Source organism: Sitophilus oryzae, unplaced genomic scaffold (assembly GCF_002938485.1).
Source record: "Sitophilus oryzae breed Bouriz unplaced genomic scaffold, Soryzae_2.0 scaffold_1307_pilon_pilon, whole genome shotgun sequence".
NCBI lineage: Eukaryota > Metazoa > Arthropoda > Insecta > Coleoptera > Curculionidae > Sitophilus > Sitophilus oryzae.
In genome coordinates this window covers 1459764-1482222 of record NW_022145957.1, presented here as the reverse complement: position 1 = coordinate 1482222, position 22459 = coordinate 1459764, and the positions used below count along the sequence as shown (strand labels likewise).

Sequence of the window (22459 nt, the reverse complement as noted above, 5' to 3'; positions counted from 1 at the left end):
GTCAAATAGTATTTTATTTCCCCTTGCTGCCTTTGTGTCCAGGTTTTCACCGATTTAATCAGTCACGCAGTCCAAGGACCTCTACTCTCCTGTTCCTACAATCTCTGCCAGGCTTAATAAGTCCTATTGAAGTTAATGACATTAAGTTTTTTTTTAAATTTAATAGAATTATTGGATTAAGATAAATTAATTAAATTGCGTTTATATCATCGAGGAGATCGAATTGGACAAAATATCAAGATACAACTTTTAATGGGCTGGTTAAAAGTTCATTAAATGACCTCCACACTTTTGCGAATAAGGGGAAAAAAGTTAGTGGCGCACATATTTTTTTGCAAATATTCCAGTGACGACCCATATGCACGTTCCTGGTGAATATGTCGACAGTAATTGATTGAGTTACTGTCTGATCAAGTTCGAAATAACAATGTATACAGGGTGGTCCGAACTGTATTCCGGAAACATATTCGACAGCATATTCTGCAGATAAAAATAAGTAAAAAAGTTCGTATAAATGTATGTCCTAAAATGCTTAGTTTCGGAGATACAGGGTGTAGAAGTTTCATTTTTATTTCGATTTTCTCCAAATAATTTCTGAAGTAAAGTCAATATTTGAATAAAAATTGGTGTCTGGGAGGCTTTTGACATGAGAAATTTGATTTTGATGTCAATATGGCTCCTACTAGTAGAGGGCGCCACCTAAATATTTTTTAACCGGTTTGAAGAGTAATAACTTTTTGTCCGTACCTGTATATAACTACCGAGTAAAAAATATATATTTACGACGTTTTCTATGTAAAAAAAGGTCTCTTGATAAAAATCGCTACGAGTAATGGTTTTCGAGATATTTGGAATCGAAATTATCAATACCTGTTATCATTGACATTAATTAAACATGTTGACTAAATAGTTATTAGACTGAAAGCATAAATTTGAAATATTTTTGTGCCAAAAGTTCAACAGAAACTGTTTTATCATCATTTTTTGCAGAAAAATTTATGATTAATTAAAAAAAATAAAAATTTCTCAAATTTATTATTTCAGTGAAATAACTATCTACTCAACGTGTTTATTTTTCGTCAATAATGACATGTATTGACTATTTCCATTCTGAATATCTTAAGAATGGTTGTTCGTAGCGATTTTTACAAAGATATATCTTTTACGTAAAAAGTCACAGAGATGTATATTTTTTCGCTCGGTAGTTCTATACAGGTACGGACAAAAAGTTATTACGCTTCAAAACAGTTACGCTAGCAAACCAAACACTAAAGTCCCTAGATATATAAAGTACCACAATTGGTTTGTTCAATGTTATTGGCGCCAAAATGGCGGATTTTTGGGGTATTTCTGGAAAAACTGTAGTGGTAGGACTGTTTAAATGTCACATTTGTCTGAATTTGTCATGTCAAATGTTGAGAGGCTGTCAATTTCAGGATAAAAATATTTATCCACATATTTTAAAATAATTATAAAGCCACTAAAATGCTACAAATTTATTAGTTAATAATGTATAGGCGTCGATATCTTTAGTGAAGAAATGTGTATTACACGAAAAGGCCGCTTGATGTGAAAAATTTGATGTGTTTTCTAACATCGTCGATATTCAATACACGTTAGGTAGTGGATTGAATTTATTTATGCTCCAGTGAATATTTTTAACAATCTTATTTGTAGTATAACCTACTGGTACATAAAACTTCATTATAGAACAAGACAAGACCACAATAGATCTGAGAAGGTCGCAGTGGGTCAGGCCGAAATCAACCTCTAGAAATCTAATCTAGAACAAGACAAAGACCTTACTTGCAAACTACCATACATATCTTTTAAAAAGGATGCTAAGTGTAAGTGAAATCTCTACGTAATCATTCCCTAAAATGTTTAGTGTAGTTTAGTTTTCAACATTTTGCAGCAAGAAGTTTAGATAAATCTACAATATATTATCATCAGACCAAACGAAGGATAATTATTTAAAAGAATAAGTTATGTTATGATACATATATAGATTTGGATGACATCGCTTCAGGTGGTTTTACCAGTCAGGACTAACAGGGATATTAATCAAAACAATGAAAAAAAGCTCAAATAAATTTGATCCTAATAACAAGAATGTTGTTTATGCATATGCTAACTATATAGTTATTTTCATGGACTTAAATAGATTAGTTTTTATGTATTTATTGATAGTAATTAATATTTTTTGGTTCATATTGTAATTACTAATAGAAAGTAAACAATATAATGTAAGCATGTAAAGTTATATTTAAAAATTTGGTCTTATACTGTCAGTTATAAATAAAAGTGTGTGATTTAAATTTGATTTTTATACATGACATAAAATTGTTAAGATTCATTTGAAGTTTTACATATTGTCGAGGTAAAATTATTCCTACTTAATTTATGTATAACAATAATTACAGTTATTTCAATGTTAAATTTATAGCAGTATAACTTTTTTATTATAATGATACTTAAACATTATGACACTTGTTGTTTTAAAAATATAACATTAAATTGCAGAGTAAAATATATTTTAATTGTATTATGTGGTATTAACTTGCTTTTATTCAACTAATAATAAATTTGTTGTATAAAAACCACTCCATAACAAACCTTAATTATACAGCATACATAAAGAGCTCTTATGCATTTCAAGCTTCTTTCTAAGTTATTTTTAAATTAAGTGCACAATTACATACCTAAAATGCCGAAACTACCTGAAGTAATACTAATTGAAACAATCTTTCTATCAATATATTAATATATTTCAAAAATAGCAGGTATGTATCATATCAATTTAATTATTACATTTATTTGTTTCAACCATGGTTCAAAATTTTCTCGTATAAAAGCCGCCCTTCAAATTTAAATTTGTAGCTTATTCATAGTTCCAAAGACTTTCGTTAAATCATGCTTATTTGTCAAAACTAACTCCAGCATAACTGGTATAATAGGGAAAGTTTACTTATGGTATAGGTATCCCGTTCTCATCAACAAACAAAGTTTTTCCAATTGTTTCGACTGAATTAAGTACTAAAATTCTAAATATTATTCCAACTTTATTTCTTCTTACCTATTAACTTACTTCTGTTGGCGTACTTTGCACTAAAAGGTAACATAAAATAAATGCTAATACAAATGAAAAACACTTGTACGGAAACCATTTGTTTATAACCTCTTAACATATATAGGCCTAAAAAATTAAATTTATGAAATTGAATATTAATATACCACCTGATATTACGTTAAAATGAAGGTAAACTGTAGATAATAAACGTAATTCTATTACAATTAATAAATATTTTATTTTACGGCTTGCCTGTCAATGTTGGTCGGCCATATTGGCGCCGGACCGACCATCTGCTTAAAAAGCCGAAACAGCGAAATGTTGGCCTCCTTTTTAAATTTGCCGCTAGTTTTGGCGCCAATATGGCGGTAATTGCGGTACTTTATATATCTAGGGACTTTACCAAACACATGTAGGTAGCGCCCTCTACTAGTAGGAGTCATATTGACATCAAAATCAAATTTCTCATGTCAAAAAACTACCAGACACCAATTTTCATCCAAATATTGACGTTACCTACTTCAGAAATTATTTAGAAAAAAATGAAATAAAAATGAAACTTCTACACCCTGTGTCTCTGAAATTAAGCATTTTAGGACCTACATTTATACGAACTTTTTTACTTATTTTTATCTGCAGAATATGCTGCCGAAGTTTCCGGAATACAATTCGGACCACCCTGTATATTAGCAATTGAAGGGTTTAGGGGAAATACATGATAAGCCCCATTTTACTAATTTTACAGTAGAACACTGAACTTAGGCGGTTATCAGGTTCTTTCCGTGTATTCTATATTTTGACCAGGCATATATCAGAGGATTTAACAACTTATTGCCCTGCAGATGGTGGTGGACCAGTTAGACCTACTAACTATAATATTGTAAAATCCTAAAATTAAGAAATTGGCGCTTATCAAGTTTTTTCCACGGACCTATTTAGATGTATTTGCATTTTGAATATTTTTATTTGGTGATTATTGACTGCATCCTTACTAAAATTAGTAGTTTTCTTAGTAACTTTTCTTAGTCACGACTAAACTTGCTGTTTCATAAAATGTAATGTTCTGAAAAAACTGGTATAACTTTAAAACTGTTAAATATTAAATGATAAACGAAAAAAGAAAATGTAGTGAAAAGGCTAATCTTTACCATCGTAGGTATGTAATTGCTTAGTTTCTTAGTCGTACCCCAAAAAAAACGTGTTGCAATTTAAATTTTAGTAAAAAAATGTTACTTCTTATTTTATCCTGTATTGTAAAAAAATGCGTGTGCACTATGTGCGCATATTTATAGTGAAACTTCTTACTTAATAATTCAAGTTACTCATTTTGAAAAAGACCAAGTTAATGGTCGAAACGTCATAAAATTACTTTGTTTTATCAATAAATAATCAATAAAATATTATTAATGAATTAAAAATATTTATTTACACCAATCATCTTAAACTATTATTACTATTACTACTATTACTATTTACATCAAATTATCTCAAATTTAGAATAAAATTTACTTAAAATATGTTTCATAAGGTCAAAGAATAATTGAAAGTAAAATATATTATATTTTAGAGATGAAGGATTAGATTACAACCTCCTCGATTACTATGACAGTTTCTACCATACCACTAAAAGTCTGTTAGTTCTTTTTCAAGTAATGGGAGTAATGCCCATTGAGAGAAATAAGGGATATACAACTTTTAGGTAAGAATACCTATGAAGCATTTTGCTTCTGCTATAACGTTCATAAATTGGGATTATTTTTTTAGATGGCATTCTCCTGCAATTCTCTGGTCTTATTTACTCTTCACCGGTGAAACGATATTTGTGAGTTTGGTCTTCAAGTCTCGCTTAGACCTGATCATGCAACCCGGTAAACCCTTTGATGAGTACGTCTACGGTATTATATTTTTAAGCATATTGATTCCGCATTTTCTTCTGCCATTGGTTGCTTGGAGCAATGGTGCCGAAGTAGTTAAGTTTAAAAATATGTGGACCAGATATCAGGTGAGCAATATATGTGCTATGTTGCGAGCTTTATACAAGGTGACCCATTAGTTCGAGGAAGTCTAATATCGTCGTTGGTTACAAATATACACGGTGCTACAAATTCAGGGTACGAGCATTGGTATCTCGATAACCGTAATAGATACGAACATGGTTCAATTGTCATCAAATGATGTCATCAATGAAGTTTTAAAATTTTCAAGAATTACTGTGTATTTTGAAAAAAAAACGGATTTTTTTGAAAATAAATTTATTTTTTCCTGCCATTTGTTTTTAGAAAATCAAAAAACTATAGCCGCTTTATTAGGGCTATCTGATAGTATTTTTAGATTTTCAAATTAGCTAATAATTTGTGACATACAGAGGCCAACGTAATCTTTTTAAATACGGATCTGCATTTTTTATTTCAGGTTTTGAAAGAACTCTGTCTCTTGAGTACAATGATATGCCACACTTTATACTTTTTTTACTTTATACTTTTTTTTGGGTACCTTAACAACAACAAAACTATTTTATTATTATTTAAAATAATTTGAAGCCCGACTCTTGTTTTTAAATTATTTAATCTGATCATATTCACAACAATAATGATCAGCGCTAATTAACATTGAGTAAGGAAAATCGAGCCCAATTGGAAGATTCAAATAAATAACATCATGGTCAGCAATTTAAAGATAATATTTTTAACTTTTTTACTGTGAATTTAAAATTTCAGTGTGCGATCTAATAATATGCATAATCGTAGTTATTATAAATGAATCAACTTCTACAATCTAGTTTATAATGCTCTACATGTTCGAAAGAGTTACCACCCTCCCTATTGCACAAATTTATTTTTCGTTCAATTTTATATATAGCTCTTTGAACTTTCTTCTTATACTCCCGAATGCATTTTGTACCCTTTATTGTAAATGTTGAGAGGTATTGATTTCACTTTTATAAATGACGTCAAGTAATGTTCCCCTCCCCGCCCCTTGGCGACAGATCCAGCAACCATCGATGGCTTATACTGCTCTACTATATCCAATACATTTTCCTGGGAAATGATTTGATTCTTTATATTATTTATTTTATATTATTCTTTATTATATTATTGCATTTGATTTTCCGTATTCAATGTTTTACGCCACGTCATTGTTAAGCTTGAAAGCTTATCAATATTGTAACGATGAATAGATTAAATAATTTAAAAAAAAACAGAGCCGGAAATTAGTTTAAATAAACTGTGTTTAAGTTTAAATGTCCGATGCAAAAAATATTAAGTGTGGCATATCATTTTACCCAGGAGACCGAGTTTCAAAAGTGTTGATTCAAAGCCTAAAATAAAAAAATGGCGCCGGGAGGCACGTATAGCCGCCCATACTAAAATATGTTAATAAAAAGTTGGTAGGCAGTTTTTTTAGTTTCAAAGTATAGGAATTTTTCCAATTTTTTTTGTCTCAAAAACTGCGACTTTGACTGATTTTGATGTTATTACAAATTTTGTTGCAAATATTATTCCTAATCTCAAATTGAAAACCGCGTTTCGCTAGCTACTGTAATTTTGGAGTTACGATTTTTTAAAATTTTTAACCCTCTCCCATACCCACTTACCAACCCCCCACCCCCACCAAAAACTAATGGTCAGATTCTCGGGTGCCACATTATTTTTGTGCCAAATCTGGTTAAAATTGGTTTAGCGGTTTTTGAGTTATCGTGTTACAGACGGACAGACAGACAGATAGCATGAAAATATTTTGTATTTAGGTCATTTATGACCCAAATAACTCATTTTGAATGAAATTAAAAAAAACTTTTTTTTGCCGATCTTAATAATAGCCTACTGTATCTCACAAATTATCAGTTAATTCGAAAATCTAAAAATATTATCAAGGCTATGAGAATGTGCAATTAGTTTTTTTGATTTTCTAAAAAATAACGACTGGAAAAAAATAAAATTGATTTTCAAAAAAATGTTTCAAAAAACTCAGCAATCCTTGAAATTTTTAAAACTTTATATATTTATAGTAGTACACTAGTATTCATTGAATTGAATCTTTATATCAAAACTATTACCACAGCTGTACTGTTACTAATGTACTGTATTTTTATTTTAGTTAAAATACCTCCAAGTAACAGGTGACCAAATAGTGTTCCATAATCTAGAATGCGTTTGTAACAGCCTTTGCTTAGTTTCATGGTTGGTAGGCGTAGTAATAATGATTGCTCAGTACTATTTACAACCAGATATGTTGTTATGGCACACTTTCGGATATTACCACATTTTAGCTATGCTAAATGGATTAGTAAGTTTGTGGTACATCAATACAAACTCGATGGGAAAAGTTGCAGGTCGGTTAGCTGTATTACTCAATGAAGCGTTGTTGGAGGGAAGTGCTGAGAAGGTGGAAGATTACAGGGATATATGGGTAGACCTGTCTCATATGCTTCAGCAATTTGGCAAGTATAACTTATGTTCATCGTAAATAAAAATACCAAAATTAGCATACCCAAATAAATCTTGAAAAAACTGAATGTCTTTATGTGAAGCAATTTTTGAAACCTTGTCCCACTGGTGTTATGTGAGATTTGTCTCGACCCCACCCCCCTTATTTAATTTCACCTAAGATATTTCTAAATTTGTATTTTGTCTATAAAGGCGTTAAATTTATTTAAATAAACACAATTTGCTTTATTATTTTTATTAAGACTAGTATTTGAGATTGTTTAGATTAGGATTACTATAATGAATAGGGAACATTCATTCTAATTCAGTCCAAGGAGACTAGTGCAGTCTCAAGAGTGACTGTTTGTACCAACAAATCAATGCGATTTTCAATAAAATCTTCTGCTCCTTCGCTCTAATTTAGCCACTTTACCGTTTTTACTTGCGTAGTAGCCCAAGTTCAGTAGCTCATCTTGTAAAATTTAAATTGCGCGTAATAACTTTTCACCCAATAAGAAATTGAGGACCACATTTTTTCGATACATCAATATTAAATAACTTTACATCTATTTATTGATTTTAACATACAGAAGAATTGTTTGAGATTTCGACATATTTTTGTCTAGAATCATGCTTTTTTTAAATTAATCTGATTTTCTCACATTTTTACACTATTTTTTGCCCGTTAAAAATTACGTGGTATTTGCCCACTAGTGGAATAAATTAGTAGTTTCAATTAGCGTAGAAGTTTGTTCCTTTAATTTTAATGTAGGCATTCAAAACGTCAAAATTGGTGGTAGTGTTCTTCAATTAGTAGAAAAAGTTAGCAAACTTTTGACTTTTCCACTAATTACACCCCAAAAATTGTGGTTAAAAATCGAAAGTTGATTTTTTTTTGAGGAGGAGGGGAAAAATCTTGCATAAGACACCGTTGGGTAGTGTCGGATTCCTACCGACTAAAAAAACCCTCCTCGCATTCCATCGCTCTATCCAGCTAGAAACCGCTTGCGCATTACTTCAGCTGGAAGGCTGTCTATGCGGTTAGGCCCCGCATTCTATTTCCATTGGTTTCTATTATTTCTCGAATGCATCTATATGTAATTTTCCATGATGTTTCACCACTTAGTAGCCCTTGCATCATATTTTTGGCATTAAAGACTTGTCCACCACTGTCCCGTTGGAATGACTCTCTAAACTGCTTCCATTCACTGCAGAGGAATAGTGTGTGTTCGACACTGTCAACTTCCTTGCAATACATACACAAATTTGAGGTGGATCTCTCCCTTCTATGCAAATAGTTGTTAAAGCATCCGTGCCCTGTCAATGCCTGAGTTAGGAAATAGTCCGTCTCTCAAAAGCTTCTGTCTAACCAGATATTAATGTCTGGTATGAGATCATGTGTCCATCTACCATATCTATCTAGATCCCACTCCTTTTGCCATTCAATCATCAGTATGCTTCTTGCCTCCAGTTTTGATGTCCCTTTGTATCTCTCCCTTCTCTCCTCTACAAGTAGGTGAATAGGCGGCACCCCGGATATGACATTTAATGCTTCAGCGGAGACGGTTCTATATGCACTGCAGATCTTGAGGTTCAGTTTACGGTGTATAGCTTTAAGTTTTTGCCTTATATATCCCTTTGATATTGCGAAGTGCCACACTTGGGCGGCATATAATAGTTGAGAGTGTGCTACACAGGCTAGGATTCTACGTTTGGAAGCAAGTGGCCCTCCCATATTAGGCATCAGCCTACCCAGTGCGGTCAAAGTTCGTTCCGCCTTTCGTATAACTTGATTTATATGCTCGCCGAATGTAAGCTTTGAATCGAGCCAAACTCCAAGATATCTTATTGCATTCTTTGGTGAAATTGTTGTACCGAGAAGCTCAAATGATATATGAGAGAGTTTCCTCTTGGTGGTTAATAAAACCGCTTCAGTTTTGTTCGGTGCTAGTTTTAAACCTTTGCGCTCGATCCAGTTGGCCACTCTTTGTAGCCCTGCATTAGCAACACTCATGAGTGTCTTTTCGTTTTTGGCCGTTACCACCATCGCTACGTCATCGGCAAAGCCGATTAGTGTTACTCCTTCGGGCATTGCCGTTTCCAGTAGGTCGTTGTACTGGATGTTCCATAGTGTTGGGCCAAGTACTGACCCCTGTGGCACTCCACTGGTTACGTTAATCTGCCTTTTAGCAGTATCGTCTTCAATTAAAATTGTCCTTTCAGAGATAAGATGCCACCATGTTAGTCAGAGACGAACTTATACCCCATTTTTGCATTTCGTCCAGAATGATCTGCCACGAAGCACTGTTGAACGCATTTTGCACATCTAGAGTGATTACTGCGCATAATTTTCTATTATTTGGTGCATAATCTGCTGCTTGTCTGGCAATAAGAGGTACATGTTCGATCGCATGTATTGTTTGTCTACCTTTTCGAAAACCATATTGGCGCGCTGAAAGAGTTCCTATTCGATCGAGTTCTTCATTTAGTCTAATAAGGATAAGGTGTTCATATAGTTTTCCTTCTATATCTAAAAGACATATCGGTCGGTATGCCGCTGATCCATCTTCTGAGTTAGAGTTTTTAGGAATCAGTACCAGTGCGGCTTTCTTCCACTCGGGAGGAAAGAGCAAGTCTCTTGCTAGGCGATTATAAACCTTCAAAATATACTCTGGTTTTTTGTCTATTAATTGCTTAAGTATTTCGACAGGCACGTTTCCAGGTCCAGGGGCTTTTCCGTTTTTAATTTATCACAGGCTTGTTTCAATTCATTTACACTAAAATCTACAAAACTATCTCTAATATTACAGTTAAATATCACGTTTGGATGAACAGGGAATAGCTTTTTAGCTTCCTCTGCCATTGCTTCAACGCTCAGCTTTGATTTAGAAGGAAACCCATTTATGCACTTCATAGCAATTTTGTACCCGTTTCCAAAAATATCACAGTTTATTGTGTCACATTATGCTTTCCACTTCTGTCTTTTCGCCTCTTTTATGGAGTCTCTGAGTATCTTCTTAGTTTCCAGATATTCCTCCCACAGCCTATTACGTATAATCAGATCGGCAGAGCACTGCCTAGTATAAGCGCGTCTTCTCTTAATACAGGTAGTGCGGAGATTGGCGATTTCTTCGCTCCACCAGTAAGCAGGAGGACCTCTCTTACAGGGTTTTTTTCTTTGGCATCGATTTGTCACAAGTTTTATTTAAGTTAAAAGAGAAACCTTTTAACGTGGTGGCATTGGCACTCAGATCTATATCATTCATGGCTTCTTGTAATTTATTTTGGTCTATTTTCCTATGCTGCCATTTTTTATAAATGTCATTACGATTTTTTATGGTTTGAGTGCTCTCAATTTCAAACAATACGTAATTATGATCGCTGAGAGTTTCCCTTTCACTGACTTCCCAGTTTTTAATATTGACGTTTTCTGTAGAAATTGTCAGATCCAAGATTGAGTGATATGACTGCCGCTGAAAAGTAGGATTTTCGCCTTTGTTTGCGATAATCAGGCCGTTAGCTGCTATCCATTCACTTATACATGACCTCTCTTGTCTGTAAAGGACATACCCCGCTGGGGCAACTTTGCATTGAAGTCACCTCCAATTATACAGGCTGGGTGCTTGCCCGAAAGACATTCTCGATTTCAAATAGCGATTGCTCTAGGTTAGCTATACTTGTGTTTCCCGTCAGATAACAGCTAATTACTACCATCATGTTGGTAACAATGTATGAGAATCCGTTGCCTTGCCCTGTCTTTTTTATTGTTACCTTTTTATCGAGTACTTTTATTGCTGTGTCTAACTTATTATCAAAAATCCAATATTTACGTTGTTTGATGGCATTTAAATTAGGTTCGCTAACGAGTAGGACGCTGATGTTCATTTCTCTTGCTGTGGCAAGAGCCAAGTCATGTGCTGGTCGACTTCTATTCAAATTGATTTGAAGGGCCCGGATCATGGTTTTGTATTACCTCTGGCGTCTTTTCAGCTTTCCCGCATTTGCTGCCGGTTTGGTGTCCTTCTTCGTTACAATTAAGGCAGAATGGTTTATTTTTGCACTCAATTGCTTTATGTCCACCTTTTCCACACTTCATACACAGGTTCTCTCTATCCGGCCCGGAACAATGTACTTTGGTATGGCCCAATTCCCAACATTTATGGCACTTGCTCTCGCTTTTCCTTTCCACAATCTTACAAGTAGACCAACCGACGTTGACTTTGCCTAATTGTATTAGAATTCTGGCATGATTTTCTTCCATTATAATCGTAGCATTTTGTTTGCCTCCAAACGCAGGTCTCATGGATTTAACTTCGAAGCCCCCGAGCGAATCAGGTATTAATTTCATGACAGCTGCTTTTATTTCTTCGGGCGTGGTGATTTCATTCATTCCTTGAATATGTAGGGTGCGTCTATTTTGGATAATTACCGTTTTTATTTGTGGTAGTTTTTCGCTGATTTCTCTTTTTAAAGTCTCAACCCTGTCGCGACCGTTTTGTATTGTAAGTAAAATGTCACCTTTTTTTGTTTTTCTTATGTTCTTGATATCTACGCCTAGTTCTTTTGGATTTATTTCCGATTTCACTGTTTTTAAAAGGTCTGCATAGGAACATCCATCACCGTGGATAACAACGGATTCAAGTTTAGGCCTCGCGTTGGTGGTTTCTTCAAATAAATTTGTGCTATTTGTTCTTGAGAATCTTCTCCCTTGTGCCATCTTGTCATATCCTTTTTTTGGACCGGCATCTCTTTATACATTTTAATTTGAACATCTGTATTGGAGAATAAAAATTCTAGCATTCTGAATATGGTTAGTCCGCATATACCTGGCATTTGAGGAATAGCAAGACTAGTTAACTTACGTTGAATAACGTGGGACTTGAGATTTTGTATACAACGAAGTACCATTTCATCCCTAGGTTCATCAATCTTACCATCTTTAATTATAGGACAAAAGATTTCGGTAGCTCGATATTTCATATTTCCTTCTTCATCAGGGAATCCTACAGTATGCGTCATGATAGCTACCTCTCCTGTTTTTTTCTTCTGTTCTTTCAGGCCACTTTTTCCACCAAACCTTTTTATCGCTTCAGCAGTGGATCTGGTGCTAGACTCAATATTCTCATTACATGGTAATATAACACCATGGTAATATAATGCCCGTCGGTACATCCCAAATATAATGATAAAACTTTATCATCCCAGTCTTGTTCAGATATTTCTGTAAAATCTCTATAGCACTCACTTTTCAGCAACGCTTTTCTTCTAGAACTTTTCGTCGCTTCTTCCCTACATTTTTGGCAACGATCTTTTTCGTCAATGTTCATAAGTTCGTGTATTCTCTTTGTCTGCCCTTCCATAATATATTTTAGTTTTTCATTTTCTTGCACGAGTTCTCCAATGTTTTCTACGGTGTCATCTGCAGCTTGCTTTAACCAACTTGTTAGTGCTTTGCTCCTTAACTTTTCGGCATAAAATGTCAAGCGACTGCTTATTTCCTTAATTTCCTGCCACGGTTTATACATATCTCGGACGAGCTTTTCTAGTCCGGCTATATCCTTCAATAGTTTCTCCATTGTTTTTGTAAAAACTTCTCCATCCTTGTTTGAATGCTGACTACTCTCAAAGTCCACGCGCTTCCTCTTAAAACATTTTTCGGGTGAATCGTTTAATTGATCTGCTCCAGGCAATGATAAAGTTCTCATTCTTGGAAGAAGAGCCGCAGTCAATCGAAAGTTGATTGTTTTATAAGCTAAATATTAGGCTCTCTCTATGGATACAACAAAAATGCCTAACGCAAGCTGTTGCTAGGATATTCTATTAATTTTAATTGTGTTTTTAGACATCGTATATGATCGTAAACTGAAAAGTGTAAAGCTTCATTCAGAACCTCGCAATTAGTGGAATAAATCAGTGTTTAATTACACTTTATACTTTTTAGTTTACGATAATTCACACCAAACCAAATCAAAAAAACACAATTAATATTAATAGAATATCCTAGTAACAGCTTGGGGTAATCAGTTGTATCCATAGATAGAGAAAGCCTAATATTTAGCTTATAAAACAATAAACTTTTGATTTCTAACCACATTTTCTCTTGACGGATGATAATCAAAGTCCAAAATGACATTCCTAGCAAATTTTGAAGTATAATTAGTGGAAAAGTTAAAGGTTTGGTATCTTTTTCCACTATTTAAAAATTCCTACCACCAATTTTGATGTTCTGAATGCTTACATTGAAATTTAAGGAACAAACTTCTACGCTAATTGAAACACTAATTTATTCCACTAATTACGAGGTTCTGAATGAAGCTTAAAGGAAACCACTATTTTATTCCAATAATTGGGGGGTTCTGAATGAAGCTTAGTCTATTTAATTTCCAAACAATGATGTAAGATGTGCATAGTCGCTAGGTGGGGAGTAGTGTCACCAGGTGACAAACAACTGAATATTGACGTCGACCCTTAAGCATTGAATGTTTATCAATGAATGGCATTTTCGTATTTATTGTTTGACGTGTCAAATCATCCAATCAGCATTATTGGTCTGTTAATGCCACGATCGCGTTACTGCTGATTTGATCATTTTTTAAATTCATATTATTGGAAGGAAATATGCCAATGCAATGTGTAGATAATAATCCCAACTATTTTTTTAGATCCTGTATGTTTGAATTAGAGAAGTCTTTGTTATTTTTCTTCTAGCATAAATAAAATTTCATCATATCATGAAAAAGCACGACAATATAGATTATGCTTGGTTCTGATTTAAACATTTCTTAAGGCAGTTTTATTTGATTAATTTTTGAACAAAGTTTCATTTTAGGTAAAGCATACAGCGGTTTGTATGCTTGCATGTATTTGCTGGTACCTGTAACAACCATAGTAGCCACGTTTGGATGTGTTACGGAAATATTGGATCACGGTCTCTCACTAAAGGAAGCTGGACTATTTATTATTGCTATATATTGTTGCATACTTTTATTCATATTTTGCAACGAAGCTTACAGAGCATCAAATAAAATGGGATCAGATTTTAGGTAAATTAATTTTATGAGTAATAGAAAAAATTGTATGTTTATCGAATACTCAAAGCATAATATTACCAATTTATTTATGAGTTAAATTTCACCGACATGTAAATTCTGTGACACTTGTATTATTTTTTCTTACTTGTTTGGCATTATTGCCTCACTCACAATACTTCAAATAAATGTAAGTTTTAAGTTAAGTCGTTCAGAGCTAGCTGGCTTTTTTCGTATTACTAATTTCCTAAAAAAATCTAACCATAGGTTCATTTACTATAATAAAACTTTGTAAGATTCCAAATTGAAAAATTTATTTTCTGTTTTTTATTAATACGTATTTTAATTAGTTTTAAAATTACTTCTACTTTTTAATTTGTTTAGGGATATATTAATGAGTATTGATCTAAACACCGTTGACAACAGAATTGTCCAGGAAGTAAATATGTTCCTCATAGCTATACAGAAAAATCCTCCCATCATGAACTTAAATGGATACACTAATATCAACAGGAAGCTTCTTTCTACAGTAAGTTATTTCGACATTTTAATATTTCTTTACATAGAAATTGCAATACTCAGTATCATCATTATCATCATTTTCAGCTTATTCAACCATTTCCAATTGTGTGTAGCCTCCTTCACATATTTAGATACTCTCTTTATAGTTGGGCCCATTGTTGTCTATCGTTGGCTATGCGGGTCCAAGTTATCCCTGCTAATTTCCTAATATATCATCATGGTCCCATCTCAAGTTTGGTCTTCTTCTAGGTCTCTTAAGTCCTCATAGGCACCATACTGTAATTTTTGTGGTCCATCTGTTGTCCCTCCTTCTTGCCAGGTGTCCTGCCCATTGCCACTCGAGAAATTTGATTGTGTATTAGTTGTCCCAAATATACAGGGTGTTTCAAAAAACATGTGACATTTCTCGTGTGGAGATTCCTCACGTAAAAATAAGATTTATTTTTCATATCAACATAAGTCCGATTCTGCTTTGTTACGTAGCTATAGCGTGTTAAAATCTTAATAATCTTTAGATTTATTATAATTTTCTTCCAAGTACTTTTAGTGATTGGAATGAAATTTTGAAAGTAAAAAATACTATAAGTGCTGCATATTTTAATGCTAAAAAAGTGGGGAAAAGGGACGTGCTTATGGGTTATCACTGGAATATTTAAAAAAAAAAACATGTGCGCCACTGACTTTTTTCTTTTGATATCAAAATTGTGTTGGCTCTTTAATGCCAATTAAAAGTTATCTCTTGATATTTTCTCGAATTCGGCCTCCTTCATGAGATAAACGCAATTTTATTAATCGCAATTAATACAATTAAAATAAAAATAAAATTAATAAATCATTTATTTTAATAAATTATTTATTTTCATAAATTATTTATAATTAATAAATTAATTTATTATTAAATTTTATTACTATTAGTCATTTTTACTGTTAGTCCAACGTACAAAAAAACTTCAAATTTAAAAAAGTTTTATCATCCTGTAATTCTAAAACTAAGCATTTCCATATCGATGTTTATAGGAACATTTTTTCATATTTTTTGGTGAGGAATTAATGAGTACTTATTTAAAATTTTCGATATTATTAGTTAATGATATTAAAATTTTTTATAGGTTGCTATTAGACTTGGATCAAAGCAAATTAAATAAAATTGCGTTTATCTCATCAAAGAGGCCGAAATCGACAAAATATCGAGAGACAACTTTTAATCGGCATTAAACTGCTTACATTATTTCGTTCACAAAAGAAAAAAAAGCCAGTGGCGCATATGTTTTTTTTTACAAAAATATTCCATTGATAACCCGTATGCACGTCCCTGGTTAATATTGTTGCGGACCCGTGTGAACTCGGCCTTAGGCCTGGCCACTCTGATATGACTCATACGTTCGACGACGTTCTAAGAACGCGGCTAAGAATTCTCGAGACAAATCTGGATTGTCTGTTTCTCTCCTATATAAGTCGGCACCTGAAGCCTGAAGAAGACACAGAAAAACAACCGGTCGACGCGTACAGTTACAATCGCCGCGCTAAATTCAAAATAAATTCCTGTTAGATAAATAGTTAGATAAATTGTAAATAAGTTATAAATAGTTCTTTAAGTCTTTTAATCGTTATTGTTTTTGTTAATTAGTGTTAAATAAATTGTGTTTAAATAAATTGTGACTTTCTATCCACACGGAACCGGCGAAAAACGTAACAATATGTTGACACTTTTCTAGCTTTAAAGTATGTCTCATTTATAGTAACTTTTACCCTCAAAATTTCATTCGAAATGCTAAAAGTACTTGGAAGAAAATTAAAATAAATCAAAAAAATATTGAGACTTTAACACTCTGTGGCTACAAAACAAAGCAGAATCGGACCTATGTTGATATAAAAAATAAATCTTATTTTTACGCGAGAAATCTCCCCACGAGAGATGACACATGTTTTTTGAAACACCGTGTATACAGGGTGGTCGGAACTGTATTCCCGGAACTTTGGCAGCATATTCTGCAGAAAAAAATAAATAAAAAGTCCGTATAAATGTATGTCCTAAAATGCTTAGTTTCGGAGATACAGGGTGTAGAAGTTTCATTTTTATTTCGTTTCTTTTTTCAAATAATTTATGAAGTAACATCAATATTTCAATGAAAATTGGTGTCTGGGAGTTTTTTGACATGAGAAATTTGATTTTCATGTCAATATGACTCCTACTTGTAGAGGGCACCACCTACATATGTTTTAACTGGTTTGAAGAGTAATAACTTTTTGTCGATACCTTTATAAAACTATTGAGTAAAAAAATATACATTTACAACTTTTTTTACATAAAAAAGGTCTCTTAGTAAAAATCGGTACGAGTAATGGTTCTCGAGATATTTGGAATTAAAATTATCAATACCTGTCATCATTGACAAATTAAACATGTTGACTAAATCGTTGTTATATTGAAATCATAAATTTGATTTTTTTGTGCCAAAAGTTCAACAGAAACTGTTTAATCATCATTTTTTCGCAGAAAAATTTATGATTAATTAAAAAAAATAAAAATTTATTATTTCAGTCAAATAACTATACTCAACGCGTGTGCTTATTTTTTGTCAATAATGACATGTATTGACTATTTCCATTCTAAATATATTGAGAACGGTTGCTCGTAGCGATTTTTACCAAAAAACATTTTTTACGTAAAAAGTAATGGAAATGTATATTTTTTTAGTCAGTAGTTATATACAGGTACGGACGAAAATTTATTACTCTTCAAAACAGTCAAAATGCATGTAGGTGGCGCCCCCTACAAATAGGAGTCATTTTGACATCAAAATCAAATTTCTCGTATCGCAAAACTCCCAGACACCAATTTTTATCCAAATATTGACGTTACTTCAGAAATTATTTAAAAAAAATCGAAATAAAAATGAAATTTCTACACCCTGTATCTCCGAAACAAAGTATTTTAGGGCATACATTTATACGAACTTTTTTACTTATTTTTATCTGCAGAATATGCTCCAGAAGTTTCCGGAATACAGTTCGGACCACCCTGTATATTTTTCTACTCTTTCCAGTGTTCTCTTTTTAAAATGTCCTTTCTGTCTACTAGTTCGTTGTACATTACTTTTAGTTTTTGCTAAATTAATTTCGATATCTACTTTGTAGAATGTAGAATGTTTAGGAGGGGAGTTAATCACCGCGACCTTATAGATCTCTATTGTGTGTTCCCCTTTCTTGAGTTATAACTCATCATACAGTCTCAGGGCTTTAAGAAAAGTCAGTATCTGAGACGGCTCCACAGAGGCCAGCTCTCCATCCTCGACATCAGACGTACCAAGGTTCATGGCACGAATGGTCGTCGTCTCTGCGCACTCATTGATAAGGTGTTCTGGTGTTTCCCCATTTTCCCCACAAAATCTGCATTCGCCGTTGTTTCTCAGTTTCAGCCTACTGTTCCTTGAGGTGACAGTGTCCTGTTAGAAACCAGCTCTGTCACGTTGGAACCCGCTTTATAGTAAACTTTTCGATTTTTGGCTTATTATCAATAAATTTGGAAATTAACATAGTTTGACATAATGTCTTTAGTTGTATACAAACTACAAACGATGCAATTGATTGTAGTAAATTCAATTTTTTTGTAGTACTAATAAGTAGCCAGAAAAAGTAAACAATTTTGCGCAATGTAATAAAGAATAAAAATATTTGTTAGCTCGTGGTAATAATTTATCCGATGGACTGACAATGGACTGCTTCGATTCCCAAAGAAAAACCAACGTCGAAGGACCACTCGAGAATAAACCCACAAATTGAAATCACTACTTTATTTATTATATTATAAATAACTCTTCACAATAACAAATATTAAAATTGATTAAAAATATTAATGTGGGAGGAGTAATTCCAATAAATTTTGGAACAGAACTTGAAAATTTGTTAAAATAAAAATGCGAATTGGCGCTATGAAATAATGCTGCTTCTAGCAAGAATAAAGGGCTACTGATTTATAAAAATGAAATAATACTGCACAGCGTTGCCAGGTGTCGGAAATGAAATTATGGATCAATGTAGATGAAATTATCGAATTTATCACAAAATTATGTTACAAGCCATATATTTCGTTCTGAGGGAATTATCTAAAAAATATAATGATAGCAATAAATTTGGATCCTATTTTTTGTACTTTATACTTTCTTTGAGTTTTTTTGCTACCACATAAAACTACAAACGATTTTGAAGATTTTTAGACATTTGTTAAAACAATATTTTTATTCTTTATTACATTGCGCACAATTGTTTACTTTTTCTGGCTAATTATTAGTACTACAAAAAAATTGAATTTACTACAATCAATTGCATCGTTTGTAGTTTGTATACAACTAAAAACATTATGTCAAACTATGTTAATTTCCAAATTTTACTATAATTCTCTAATTTCAAGAAACTTTCGTTGAGTTTTTTCGCTACTACATAAAACTACAAACGATTTTGAAGATTTTTAGACATTTGTTAAAACAATATTTTTATTCTTTATTACATTGCGCACAATTGTTCACTTTTTCTGGCTAATTATTAGTACTACAAAAAAATTGAATTTACTACAATCAATTGCATCGTTTGTAGTTGATAATAAGCCAAAAATCGAAAAGTTTACTATAAAGCGGGTTCCAACGTGACAGAGCTTTAGAAACCCCGTGACAATTAGAAGATTGTTTATACTTAAATCAAGGAAAACCTTTGATTTTTCTCGGTCATAAGTTCTAAGGAACTTTTTCGCGTGTCTTAGACCGTTGGAAGACACCCATTCCAAGTTACGGCTGGAGTTTTCCAGATTCTTCAGTTCCGCCTTTAGTTGGTTCCCGTTTGGAAAACAGAACTATTATACCTACTTTATTGCTGGCTTTATTTAGTTTGTTAATTTGTGCTTGTAGTTCTTCAGGACTATTGGCCATTAGGACTATGTGATCAGCAAATCTTGGTTAAGGTATTTTCCATCAATTTTTAATCCTTTGTTCTTCCAGTTCAGTTGACGCAAGATTTCTTCTAGTGTTGCTATAAACAGCTTTGAGGATACCGCGTCCCTTTGTCGTACTCCTTTGTCAGTTGGGAACTCTAGGGTTGTTTTGTATATCATTACTCTTGCTTTGGCTTCTTTGTATATATTGGCGAGATAATTTGTATTTTCTATATAAGACTTGTCAACACCTTGTTTTGTTAGGGCTTCTGTTATTGCTTTAGGATATGTCGAGACGAAAGCCTTCGCAAAGTCTATAAAAGCTATGGCTAGTGGAAGTTCGTGTTCTTTTGCTCTTTGTTCCTCTTAGTGTATGTATGTGATTAATCGTGCTTCTAAAGCCTGCTTGTTCTCGTGGTTGCTCGGCGTCTGGCGTGTTTTGTATTCTGTTGTTTATTTTTTTTGAGAATATCTTGTATGTTACTGGTAGTAGGCTTATTGGTCTATAGTTTCTGATGTTTTCTTTTTTGCCTTTCTTATGAATAAGAGTAATGTTGGGGCTATTCCAGTATTGCTGTATATGTTTTCTTCTTAGACAGCTGGTGTATATATTTGCTAGCCTTTTTGAAGTTCTACAGGCGTACTTAAATATTTCAGCTGTTATTCCGTCGTTTCCTGCCGCTTTGCCATTTTCCATGTCTTGAAGTGGCTTTTCTGCACTTAGTGTTATATTAGTAATGTTTTGTCCGTTGATTGCTTGCATGAAATGTAGTAAACAGTAACATTTTTATCCTAGTCTGTTTACAAATAATCAGACTTTATTTAATTTAAAAAGAAACAGCAAAATAAAACACTAAATTTACTACAATATACCAAAACACTTTACTTTTAAACACTGATTACAGTTGAGGGTTGGAACCTTTGGTGTTACACAGCAAAATAAAACACTAAATCACCACAATACACCAAAACACTTTTACTTTTACACTGGACGCGCACTGACACACATTCAGACACCATAGATAATTTTATTACTAAGTTAAATAATCGTTTTCCTTCCATTAAATTTACACATGAAATTGAGAACAACAACAGATTACCATTTCTAGATGTATTAGTTATTAGAAATACTAATAATTGCCTGGAATTTGATATCTATGGGAAAAATACCAGTACACGCAGATATATTTCTAATGAATCATATCATAGTATTGAACATAAAATGGCTAGTTTAAATTTCTTAGTGCATAGATTACTTAGTTTTCCACTTTCCCATGAAAGATATGAAATAGAAAGAGATTACATTAGGAATGTAGCTGAGTGTAATGGATATTCTCGAGGATATTCTCCTTCACTAGTTGATAAAATAATTAGAAAACGTAGGTATAGGTTAATGATTTCTGAAAATTCGACTTTTCAAGTGGAGAAAGATACGTCAAAATATTTTTCAATACCGTTTGATAGACAGTTATCCCGTGGTCTAAAAGGAATTTTTAAGAATGTCAATTATAAACTTGTGTATAGTGCTAATAATAAATTACAACAATTATTAGGTAATCTAAAGGATAAAACACCTCTACTGGAAAGGTCGGGTATTTATGAAATTTCTTGTAAAGATTGTAATCAGAAATATGTTGGGCAAACTAGAAGATCAATATTAACTAGATTTAAAGAACATTTAGCTCAGATAAGATATGGTAGACCGGATAAATCTTGCGTTGCCGAACATATTGTTGATAAAGAACATTGTATAGATCTTAATAACTTGAAATTAATTAAATAAGTCTCAAATTACAGGCAATTAGATGCATATGAAAGCATCAGAATTAATAAATGTAAAGATAGTATGAACAGAGACAACGGTCCAATTCCTTCAAGTTCTTTGTTCCTACTATTCTAGTGGCGGAAATCTAACTGTTACGCTCGGTGGGTTCTGACTCGGTTGGCTAGATCTTGCCACGCCCACTCTGTGCCCACTGAGCGACTATATATATACGCTCCAATTGTAGATTGTATTTTAGCTTATAATCATCTGCTGATGATGCTAACGTGGTTAGCAAAACGCGCGTCCAGTGTAAAAGTAAAAGTGTTTTGGTGTATTGTGGTGATTTAGTGTTTTATTTTGCTTTAAACACTGATGGATGTGCGTGTCACTAACCATGCTAGCATCATTAGCAGGTGATAAAAACTTAGTTTGAATCATCTGATGATGATCTTTTTATAAGTTGTATTCTATTTTTGTAGTTTTTATACTAATATACAACATAAAATGACCAAATATTTATATTTTTGCAGACAGCTACATCAGTGGCTACTTATTTGGTGATACTAATGCAATTCCGAATGACCCTAATGAGAAACAGTGTACTTTCCCAGAGAGCTAATAAAACAATGATTACTGAAGCTCAATTGCTATAGATTGGCGCATTGTGATTTTAGTTTCAATTATAATGTACATATCGTAATATAGATTATAAAATATTTTGTA

At 32.9% G+C, this 22459-nt stretch overlaps 1 protein-coding gene and 1 long non-coding RNA gene across 2 annotated transcripts; one reads left to right on the top strand and one right to left on the bottom strand.

Moving 5' to 3' along the window:
* Positions 1–2256: 2256 nt before the first annotated feature.
* Positions 2257–3536, bottom strand: LOC115874915. The gene is made up of 3 exons (XR_004048924.1): positions 3248–3536; positions 3089–3196; positions 2257–3036 (listed from the first exon to the last, which is right to left on the bottom strand). It is a non-coding gene; the product is annotated as an uncharacterized LOC115874915 (long non-coding RNA).
* A 637-nt stretch (positions 3537–4173) lies between these two features.
* On the top strand, positions 4174–22396 carry LOC115874884 (gustatory and odorant receptor 22). Its single transcript, XM_030890183.1, has 7 exons — positions 4174–4226; positions 4638–4769; positions 4835–5072; positions 7169–7511; positions 14327–14540; positions 14910–15054; positions 22267–22396. Exons 1-7 carry the CDS (start codon positions 4174–4176, stop codon positions 22387–22389), a joined length of 1248 nt encoding a protein of 415 aa, XP_030746043.1. The 3' UTR covers positions 22390–22396.
* The last annotated feature ends 63 nt before the right edge of the window (positions 22397–22459 follow it).